This window comes from Sorex fumeus, unplaced genomic scaffold, assembly GCF_029834395.1.
Source record: "Sorex fumeus unplaced genomic scaffold, SorFum_2.1 ptg000030l, whole genome shotgun sequence".
NCBI lineage: Eukaryota > Metazoa > Chordata > Mammalia > Eulipotyphla > Soricidae > Sorex > Sorex fumeus.
In genome coordinates, this window is record NW_026606087.1 from 10,505,799 (window position 1) to 10,517,831 (window position 12,033).

The following is a 12,033-nucleotide window of genomic DNA, read 5'->3' on the forward strand; positions in this document are numbered from 1 at the left end:
TTTCTCTTGAATATAGTATATTTTAAAATTTGTCCCCAAAAGTAAACTGTATTATCAAATAGTAATAGTGATTTTGAGCCAGGGATAGAAAAGAAGGAAGGAAGGGAGGGAGGGAGGGAGGGAGGGAGGGAGGGAGGGAGGGAGGGAGGGAGGAAGGTTGAAGACCATCAAGAGTTCCAAGCTCAACCCTATGGCAACACCCTAGCTGTAGATATTGAGGGGCAATTTGGGAAAACCTTAAATAAAAACTAATTTGGCAAAGGCAAAGGCATTTCCCACACCGTTATATACCATTCCTCTCATTCACAGTATAAGCCAGAAGAGACCTGAGAGAGATGTGAAATTTTCAAAAGTAAAACAAATTATTTCTAAAGGAGATAAAGCAGCCCTGAGGAAATACCTACATCCTAGCGTGCATTTTTATTTTTTAACAAATTATATTTTAGTGACTCTGTTGTTGTTCAGATAACTAATTGGGTGCAAATATTACCATAAAGTCTCTACGGTATATCAACATATCAAAAATTTGTGGCCATAAATCCACAGAGTACAGGACACTGAGTATCTCATACAGGTGTCTCCAGATAATGGTCTCCTGTGGTCAGATGACTCATTAAAATTTTCATGGTACTGAGTTCATCGTTAGGGATGGAGAATACTACATTGTATGTTGTGGGAGATTTTAATTTCAAAGACCAGGACTCATCAACGCATTCAAGAGCAAAATTGTTTTAAGATGATATCTTTACTGGTAAGGTACAAGAAATCATAGAATTAAAGATAGTCATATGTGAATTATAAAATTGAAAGTTTTTCTTTCAAGATTAGAAAATAATTTCTCTTCTGTAGAAAATCAGAGTTTTATTTTTTCTCTAAAATGAATATGATTTTAGATCACTAATAATCAAGTATTCATATGTGTATTAATACTCCTTGGAAAAAAATTTTAAAAGGGTACCGCTAAACTAGATTAAGAATGTTGTTGGGGCCAGAGAGATTGTACCATGGACAAGTCATTGTCCTTGAAAACAGCCAACTTGGGTTCTATCCCTAGCGCAACATTTCGTACCCTGAACCCTGGGCACTGCTTGGTGTAGTTCCCGGGACTCAAAGAAAAAGAATGCCAGCTCCCTTATCCTGATAGAGATGAAATAATAAATAAATAAATAAAATTAAAACAAACAAAAAACATTTCTGAGAAGGAGAATTTAAAGACCTGAAAAGACCTGAAACAAAGAATGACAAGCTCACAGTAAAGACCAGGTGAAGCCAGAACAGAAATGTAGTGATAGAGCTTTTGCCTTGCAAGTGACCAAATTGAGTTTGATCCCTGGTACCCCAGGTGGTGGTCCTCCAAGTTCAGACAGGAGTGACCTCTGAGCCCCCAAAAAGGAGTAAGACCTGATCTCTGCTGGATGTGGCCCCAAAATAAAACAAAAGGTAAATACCAGGTAAGTAGAGGCTATGACTCAAGAAGTACAAACTGAAGAGCTAAAAATCTTATAGTTATCTTAATCTCTAGTACCTGACAAAGTTACTGAAAAGAATGGAAATAATGTTGTATATAGATAAAATCAACTATTATTATAGTAGCGCTGTAGCACTGTCTTCCTATTGTTCAATTTGCTCTAGCAGGCACCAGTAATGTCTCCATTGTGAGACTTGTTACTGTTTTTTGGCAAATTGAATACGCCACAAGAAGCTTTCCAGGCTCTGCCAGGTGAGCGGGATACTCTTGGTAGCGTGCCGGGCTCTCCGAAGGGGCGGAGGAATTGAACCCAGGCCGGCAATTGTGCAAGGCAAATGCCCTACCCACTGTGCTATTGCTCCAGCCCATTATTATAGTCACTGTCACTGTCACTGTCCTCCCATTGTCCATTGATTTGCTCGAGTGGGCCCAGTAACATCTCCATTGTGACACTTGTTACTGTGTTTGGCATATCGAATATGTCATGGGTAGCTTGCCAGGCTTTGCTGAGAGGGCGAGATACTCTCAGTAGCTTGCCAGGGTCTCCAAGAGAGGCCAAGGAATCGAACCAGGTTGTCTGGGTTGGCCATGTGCAAGGCAAACGCCTGTGCTATCACTCCAGCCCATTATTATAGTATATGTCCAAATAAAATAAATTCTAACTGGAGCCAGAAAGATTAAAGAAAAAAATGGAAATTTTATGGTTGGCTTTCTGTTTGAGGTTTTGTTTTGTTTTGTTTACCTGTCATTGAAATAGCTACACTCCAAAACTTACATTCACTAGACTTAGGAAGATGAATGAGGAATACTAAAATTTAAAAATTAATTATGGGATTCAAGATTTAAGAAAAAGGAGAAAAATCACATCACCATAAAATAGTATGTGAATTTAAAAGAATGAAATGGCAGGATCAATAAGAAATGTTTAGTTAAGTTTCTGATAGAAGTGATCTTGAAAACTTTCTGGAAAAAAAGTTACATATTTAGAAGTCGAAGAGGAAGAAAAGAGAGATGTTAATAAACAAAAAAGAAATATTGGCAGTAATTTATTGTATGAAAAAAAGGAAAAAGGAGTCAAAATTGGGGTGATCATAGGTCTTTCAAGTCTATAATTCAAGTGCAGACAACATGAAGAAGTTACGACATAGGTGGAATTTGGCCAGTTCTATTCTAAAATAATCTAGCATCATCATGGAGTATATAGGACAGTGAAAATGTGCCAAAGGATGCTAGAGAGTTCGTCTTGGTAAAGGCAGGAACTGGGAAGTCACACAGGTAAGCAGTAGCTAAAAGAGTAAATAGCAGAATAAGAATACAAATTGTTTATTTTATCTCTTTAGTTTGGAGGGGGGTATCACACCGGACAGTGCTCAGGGGCTATTCCTGAACCATTGCTCAGGGTTCCCTCCTTGCAGTGCTCTAGGGACCATGCAGTACTGGGGAACAAACCTGGGGTTTCTGCATGCAAACAATGCTTTCTAGCCCCTTAAGTAATCTCCCCTGGCCTGAAAATGTTTCCTTTAGTGGGAAATTGCCTAGAAAAAATTTAGAGGAAAGTTGTGTGGAGTGCTCTCAAAAACAAACAAAAAAAAAGCCAATGAATTTTGATTGGAGATTGCTTGGGTATATAAGTTTACATTAGTCTTTACACTGATAGAGTTTTGCCTGTAATGCTCTCTCCTCTGATCTCTGCCTATTGGTGTTTTCTGCCAAACTTTTCTCCAAATTCTTAATTATGTCTTCTTCTCAGAGAGGAGGTCTTCCAGTCCACAAACAAAAGCAGTCATTCCCTCACATTGCACAGCTCCCGTGTGTCTACTGCTATGTTGTACGTTCAATGCTTATATAAAATTCCCTGACTCATCATATCGGGACTGGAGCGATGGCACAGAGGCAGGGCGTTTGCCTTGCACACAGCCAACATGGCCGACCAGAGTTTGCTACCTCTGTCCCTCTCGAAGAGCCCAGCAAGCTACTGAGAGTATCGCACTCACTGGGCAAAGCCTGGAAAGCTACCCGAGACATATTCGATATGCCAAACACAGTAACAAGTGTCACAATGGAAACGTTACTGGGCCGGCTTGAGCAAATCAGTGAACAATGGGAGGACAGTGACATTATATGCATTTAGTCAATATATGTTCAAAACCTTTATTTCTTTACTAGTCATTACTTTACCATTTGACACCTTGATTTCATCTTTTGTAAAAAACAAACCAATTCTATCACATAGATTAATGAGAATTACATGCCACAGAATAGAATTCAACTTGTGACACAGAATTAGTGCAGGTTCCTGCACGTTTATTCCTATTGTATTCTTTATCCACAATTAAAATAAAATAGAAGATAGGCATTCATCATCAAACAGTATGTTAATTTTCTTTTTGTTTTTAATCTTTATCAATCTATAGGACCATTTCTAGGGTGTTTTTAATCTATTTCTCTTATACACTTCATTTAGCATCACTGATTCCTTACTCTAATTCATTTGTTGAACCATAAGAAGTGATTGCAGTGGAAAATAAAAATTCTATGTCATATTTTCAATGTTACTTTTCTTCCCACTCCTCCTAATATGATGAGTGTGATGTTTAATAAACAATCAAAATAGAACCGTGGCTTGCCAAATTGAGCTGAGGAATGTCGTTTGATTAGATTCTGTTCTGTACATCAAAGCAAAATACTTATAAGAACATCTACTAGAAAAAGTTTTGGAGAGGGATCAGAGGGATAAAATAATGAGTGGGGCACTTCTCTTGCACAAGGTTCCATCTCCAGCACCACATATGGTCCCCCTAGCCTGCCAGGAGTGATTCTTGAGTGTGGAGCCAGGAGTTAGCCCGAAGCACTGCTGGAGAGTCTCCTAAAAGCTCAAAGTGGATTGGAATATAATGGCTAGAAAGTTATATTCTAAAATTATGTAGTAGCAAGGTAGGATTGATAGTGCAGCAGGGAGTACACTTGTATTGCATACAGTCAGTTCAGGTTCCATCTCCAGCATTCCATATGGTCCCCCAAGCCCATCATTGAGTACATAGCCAGACATAAGACCTGAGCTTTACTGGGTATGGCACAAAAGTCAAAAACTAAATATAAATAAAAATAAAATAAATTACCTTTAAGGTCATATTGAAATCAAGCAAATACTTTATATTAGCATGTGAAAACTAAATTTTATTGATTTTTTTTTCTTTTTAGGTCACACCCAGCGATGCACAGGGGTTACTCCTGGCTCATGCACCCAGGAATTAATTATTCCTGGCAGTGCTCAGGGGACCATATGGGATGCTGGAAATTGAACCCTGGTCAGCCACATGCAAGGCAAATGCCCTACTGCTGTGCTATTGCTCCAGCCCCTAAATTTTATTTTAATGAATTTTTGTAACCTTAAGTTCTTCTTTAGACCTTATTTTTATTGCTATTTACTAAGAACTAATAGCACTGTATACCTCAAGTTCTAGTTATTGTCATGGAGAGAAAGAAAGTAGCATATTACATTGCTTTATGTGGTCTAGTCATAGTCATGATTAGCATCTTTGCAACTGTTTCATGCTAGTGCACTACGCTCATGAAAACAGTATTGAATTCACTGAAAGAAGAGTTAAAATTTTTTGTTTTATATTTCAGCTAAAGGAAATGCTAAGCTTTCTTATGAGAATGCTTGACTGGAGCATGCAAATGTACACTTCACAGAAAAAATACTTCCAGGCACAGATGAGTGGATCACCAGGGCAAAGGAAGTCAAGGGAATCCCAAGGAAAAGAGGAATGAGATAAGAGACTTATAGGCCTAGATGGTGTTCCACCACAGATAGCAAAGTCTTGAGTCAGGGGGTCAGTACTGACTACCTGGGTTGGAAACTTTACTACTCCAAAAGGCAGTAGTAATTTGGAGTCTGAATCACAGTGAGATACAGTTACAAAGTTGTTCGTGATTGGGTTTCAGTCATATAATGTTCCAACACCCATCACTTCACCAATGTACATTTCCCACCACCAAGTCCCCATTTTCCTCCCACCTACCCTCCTGCCTCTGTGGCAGGCACTCTCTCTCTCCCTTTCTTTTCTCTCTCTCTCTCTCTCTCTCTCTCTCTCTCTCTCCCAAACTTGTCTTTAGGTAGCAGTTGCTGGATCCAGTTGGATCTTCTAAAGCCAATGGCCAATAATTGAATCTTGCGCATAAAATATGATCGTGGCTATACTTATAGCAATTAGAAGGATTAAAATTTTGAGTTTGACCCAAAGAATCTTTCAAGCTTTGGGGTCAATCTGATGTGAAGAAGTAAATAATATAGAACCAATAATCAGAGATCATCTTTAGCACATTTACATAATATCTTTATTGTCCTGAAAACTCAGCAATTCTAGTAAAGTGTGACTGACATATATTTAAAATATTTGTATATTATAATGATTTTATATTAGTATATATTGCAAAAGATCACCACTATAAGTCTAATAACTATTATTCACCTATAAAATGTTATATGTTTCCATATAACACTTTTTTTTTTGTCTTAGGACTACACCTAGCAGTGTTCAAGTTTAGTCCTGGCTCTGTGTTCGGGATCACTACTGGCAAGCTCAGAGGATCATATGGGGTGCTGGGAATTAAACAAAGGTGAGCCACATGCAAGGCAAACTCCCTTTGTACTGTTGCTCCAGTCCAAATGACAAAATTATTAATAGATACTCTCTTAGATACTTATGTATATTGCACTGTAATTATAGTCACATAGCTATAGATTATATTCCTTGACTTCTTTAGAGAGTGGCAGGAGAGGGATACCCACTGGTGTTCAGGAATTTCTCCTCTCTCTACCCTCCCAGTCCTGGTGGACTTGAGAGACCACCTGGAGTGTTGGGGATTGAACCTGGAACAGCAATCTGCAAAGCAAAGCCTAAGCACTGTGCTATCTCTCAACCCCTTTGTTCCCCATGAATTTATTTTTTATATAATGGGAAGCCTTCATATTTTGACCTCTTTCACCCATTTACCATCGCTTGGTCTGGGTGAACTCATTTCTTTGTTTAGAGTTCATGTATATTGGAAAGTGTCATATTTGTACATCTATTTTCAGTTATTTTGAGTTCATGGTCTCAAAATTTATGAATGTTTCAAATAGAAAATTTTTTTGTTTTATGTGTGGAGAGTGTACAGGAGTAAGACTCTTGCCTTGAAAGCAGCTTACCTGGGTTCAATCCCCAGCTCAGCATATGGTGCCCTGAGTACCACTATGAGTGAGCCCTCAGTGTAGAGGCAGAAGAAGGTCCAGATGTGGCCCCAAAACAAATAAACACATTTCCTATACATATGTATATCACATGTTCTATATCCATTCATTGACACTCTTCTTACGTACTCTGAGTATTGTAAATTATGCTATAATAAGCATAAAGGTGAATATATTTTTGTTAATATATGTATTTTCTTTAAAATACCTGTTGTTTACTTGATGGAACTTATGGTAACTATATCTTAACTTTCTAGAGGAAATTCTTTTAAAAAATTTACTTATTTCCCTTAAAAATGTTATGCTATAATAATCTCAAATTATCTAGATGTTTAAATTATGTCATAAATTTTATCAGTAGTTTGTTGTAACTCTAGAGTGTTGGGAACCCTTTTATCACAAAAGGAACTTGAAAAATATGCAAAATCAAATAGATAATAATAAAAGAATTATATTATTTCCTTTCTTACATGCAGATTCCCACTGAAAACTTAAAAACAGAAGCAGAATTGTTCTGTGAAAATCCAGGAAGATTTGGACACAGCATATCAAATTTCTCAGAAAGAATCAATACTAGAATCACTCTCATCATTCTAATTCCAGTGCTTGGCCTCAGTCAGGTACACTAAGCATCTCTGTCTCTTCTGTGAAGAGTTATTACAAAATTGCCCAGGTGCAAGTGATTTTAAAGTCAAATGATTCCAGTGCATGAGGATATTATTACAAAAACCTCAGAGGCTTAACCTCAAGAACCTCTGCACCTTTAAGAGGATGCTGTCCCACAACAAGAGCTTGAGCAATCACACCACAGTTAGCATATTTCTTCTGTGGGGATTTTCCAGTTTCCCAGACCTGCAGGTCCTTCTCTTTATCTTAGTTTTCTTCTCCCATATGACAATAGTAGCTGCAAATGCATCAATCATGGTGGCCATCAAGCTCAGTCACAACCTACACACTCCCATGTACTTCTTCCTCTGTGGCCTGTCCTTCTCAGAGACATGTATCACTATGGTTGTTATCCCTCGCATGTTGGTGGACTTACTATCAGTCAATAAGACCATTTCTTTTCCTGAGTGTGCCACGCAGATGTTTTTCTTCTTGGCCTTGGCAGGTAATAATTGCTTCATCATGGCTGCCATGTCCTATGACCGGTACACTGCTATTCGTAGCCCACTGCACTATGCCATCCGGATGACCCCTAAGATCTGTGCTCAGCTCCTGATGGCCTCTTGGGTGACTGGGGTCCTGGTTTCTCTGAGCATGGTCAACATTGTGTTCAACTCGTCTTTCTGCGATTCCAACATCATCCAGCACTTCTTCTGTGACATCTCCCCCGTGATATCCCTTGCTTGTGATTTTACTCCCTATGATGAAATGGCCATTTTTATGCTCTCTGTCTTCGTGTTGGTGGGCAGCTTTATTTTAATCATGATCTCCTACGTCTTCATTGGATCTGTAATCATGAAGATGCCCTCTGCTACGGGGAGGTATAAGGCCCTCTCAACTTGTTCCTCCCACCTCACTGTAGTCTCCATACACTATGGGTTTGCTGGGTTTGTGTACTTGAAACCTAAAAACAGTGACTCATTCAGAGAAGACATGTTGATGGCGGTAACTTACACAGTTGTCACTCCTCTGCTCAATCCCATTGTTTACAGTCTAAGGAACAAAGAAATGCAGACAGCCCTGAGGAAGGTACTAGGAAAAGCAAACAGGTTCATTCCTCAAATAGTAGATAAAAGAACCTAAACATGTAAATAATTTACAGAACATTTGGATCAGTCAGGTACTGCACCCCCTGCACAGCAATGATTTTTGAAAATGAAGATGTATCACGTCTTTAGAAAGATGTCAAAAGAAAGTACTTTTTGACAATCCAAAAGAAACAAGCTGGAACATTTTTGGAGATGCGAACATAGTCTGATAAGACTTGATTGGGGCCAATGTCATGTCAGCCTGGAGAAGAGTAGACACCTCTCCAATGATGAGAAACTTTAATAGAAGCAAAAGGTCAGAATAAGAACATGAAAAACTATAGAAAGTCCTCATCCACTGACAACATGCTAGCAATGGATTCCTAATTACATAGAAAGTCCAAAATTTTAGAAGAAAAATTCCACAAAACAAACTTTGCAAAACCAAGCAGCTACTTTTTTATTTGTTTATTTTTTAGTTTTTTATTAGTAAAACACCATGAGGTACAGTTGTAGATTTACAAATTTTTGTCCTTGCGTTTCAGTTATCAATGATCCAATACCCATCCCTCCACCAGTGCCCATTCTCCACCACCACTGATCCCAGTATCCCTCCCACCCACCCCCGCACCCCCCCCATCCCACCCTGCCTCTGTGGCAGGGCATTCCCCCTTGATCCCTCTCTGCTTTTGGGTGCTGTGGTTTGTAAAAGAGGCATTGAGTGGCGATCATGTTTGGTCTAGAGTCTACTCTCAGCACGCATCTGCCATCCTGGGAGGATCCTCCTAACACCCTTTATTTGGTCCTCCCTTCTCTATCTGAGCCCAAGCATCTACTTTTAGCTTCTGGATCACCTGCCCTCCAACTTGGGATCTAAAATTTCTTTCTTTTGTATCATGAGGCTTTCTCCTTTCAGAAAAAAAGATGTTATATTCTCTCCTCAACATATCACCTTTTCTGTCTCGCATTTTACTAAATTTTATTGTTTCACTATTTGCTTCCTAAAATTCTTTGTGAGGATAAACTAGCCTGGGGAAAAATGTGAAAAGTGGAATAAACTTTTTTTTTCTGCAAAGTAAAATCTCTTATCTCTGCCTGAAATTTGGTTCCCCTCAGAACTTGGGTGGTCAGGATCAGTTAGGTGGGTCACAAATGCAGCTGGATGTCTACCTTTTAAGGCTGGTGGCAACCCGTCTTCTTATGCAGGTACTCCAGAAAACTTCATTTGGTTGTTTGTGTTAAATCAGAAAATTAACACAAAAACACAAGGGAGGATTTTTTTTCTTTTTGGGTCACACCCGGCTTTGCACAGAGGATACTCATGGCTCATGCACCTGGTGGTGCTTGGGGGACCATATGGGATGCAGGGAATCGAACCTGCAAGGCAAATGCTGTGCTATCGCTCCAGCCCCACAAGGGAGAAATTAAAACAAAGAGGAATGAGAATTTTTGTGCCCTGCTCCTAGAACAAAGAAACTTGCAGTGCCTTGTTTCCCAGATAGGGTTTGAGTAATTATGCCATGACTGAGTGGGCTGATTGGGTCAGGATGCGGCACGCTTCACTAACTGCTATTCTTTCTTGTTTCTGCAACCTGATTACTTGCTTGCTTAATCAAATTCCAGGATATGGTCTTGCCTATTAAAAAAAAAACTTGTTTTTTTTAAAAAGTTTTCAAAGTTATTTATTTATTTACTTTTAATTTTTATTAGTTAAACACCATGAGGTACAGTTGTAGACTTACAAATTTTTATGCTTGGTTTTCAGTTATACAATGATCAAGTCCCCATCCCTCTCCCAGTGCCCATTCTCCACTACCACTGACCCCAGTATCCCTCCCACCCCCCCCATCCCCTCAATCCAACCCTGCCTCTATGGGAGGGCATTCCCTTTTGTTCTTGCTTTTTGCTCATCCGGGCGGGACTTGAGAGAGCTGCCACAGGCACCTGTTAAAGGCTCCTTGAGTTGAGATAAAATTCTGACTCTGTGGAATATTTTTGGGTACTTGTCTAGCCTATAACATTTGGTTCTTTGTGGGCCATACCTAGCATTGATATTACCACTGCTTGCCTCAGTCCCCAAGGTTCATACCAATGATGGGTAACTATGAATAAAGTAGATAAATTTAAACAAAAATTATTTTGTATAAAAAGCTGTTATTCTGAGCCAATTTTTAAAAAAAAGCTGTTATTTCTAGTTACTGAGTAAGCCTAGTCTTATGCCTTTTCTCTTACAAAGCCTTAAATAATGACACACAAATATATAAATGCACATGCAAAAATGTATGCAGTAAACATTAAAAATGTTTTACAACTATTTTTATTATAATATTTTGGATTGCCTTTGAGAAATGAGAAATAATATGATAAAAAAGATAAGAAAAAGTAAAAACTAAAGAACACAAGTGAGAGAAAACAAGAGAAGTGTCACTAATTAATTTTAAAAGAAGTAAACTGGAAGGGGGTATGGTGCCGCCATCAGGTCAATCTGTACCTGTGAGGTAAGTGCATCAGCAGCCTGATGGCAACAACATCAGACTTTCAGATACCCCAAAACTGCTGCTGTGCCTTTGGCCAGACCCCAAATACTTGGGGCAAAGTTTACCAAGAAAGTAAATGGCCAAAAGTGAGGTATGTGGGAGACACACCCACAAACCATGTCCGGCTCAGCTATATAATTGGAGGCATCGCCTCTCTGGTTCCTGATCGAACTGCTTAATGGCCATGATCCCAGAGTCTCAGAAATGGATCTCGGAACCCAAAGGCTTTTGGCAGGAATCTGTCCTGTTCCTGAAGTAGGTTACTGGGGCTGGGCCACTCCAGGTTTCATGCCTTGGCCTGTCCCCCCTGGTGGTCTGGTGACCACCATCCTCCAGAGACCACTGAACAGTCAGGTTTGGGCCTGCAGTGATGAGACACACAGGGCCTCACCACATGGGGGTGGCGCCGACTGTTTCTCCCCATCCAAACAAGACCCCGAGTCACCGCCTACAAACGGCCTCTCTGACTCCTGATCAAGTTGATTAATAGCCATGATACCAGAGACTCAGAAACAAATCATGAAACCCAGCAGCTTTTGGCAGAAATGTATCTGGACTGCATACAAGGTGGCCGCCACCTCAGAGCTTATTGGAAAGCCACGTATGAGCCAGTGGTGACGGGGCAACTGCAGTCTCATGGGAAGGGGGGCAGTACTGGCTCATCCTTCACACCCTACTGAGGTCATGAGTTGCCCCCACAAGCGGCTCTCTGGCACGGCCATAGCTCCAGAGGCAAAAGGACTTAATCCAGAGCCAGGATGTTTGCAGAAGAAAAGTGAATGGATCATGCGTTAAACTACGACAGCATGCCTCCCTCGGAGGGAAAGGGTGTTGCTCCCTTCCGTCTTTCCCCCCCCGCTGGCAGCAAGGTGGCCACCACCACAGAGCTTATTGGAAAGCCAGGTATGAGCCGGTGGTGATGGGGCAACTGCAGTCTCATGGGAAGGGGGTCAGTACCGGCTCGTCCTTCACACCCTACTGAGGTCATGAATTGCCCCCCACAAGTGGCTCTCTGGCATGGCCATGGCTCCAGAGGCAAAAGGACTTAGTTCAGAGCCCAGCAGCTTGCAGAAGAAAAGTGAATGAACCATGCGTTAA

The 12,033-nt window shown here is 40.1% G+C and overlaps 1 protein-coding gene across 1 annotated transcript; it reads left to right on the plus strand.

Annotated features, from left to right (window-relative positions):
• The first annotated feature begins 7,412 nt into the window (after nucleotides 1–7,412).
• LOC130025396 (olfactory receptor 10Z1-like) lies at nucleotides 7,413–8,453 on the plus strand. The gene has a single exon (XM_056116350.1). It carries the CDS (start codon nucleotides 7,413–7,415, stop codon nucleotides 8,451–8,453), a length of 1,041 nt encoding a protein of 346 aa, XP_055972325.1.
• Nucleotides 8,454–12,033: the final 3,580 nt, after the last annotated feature.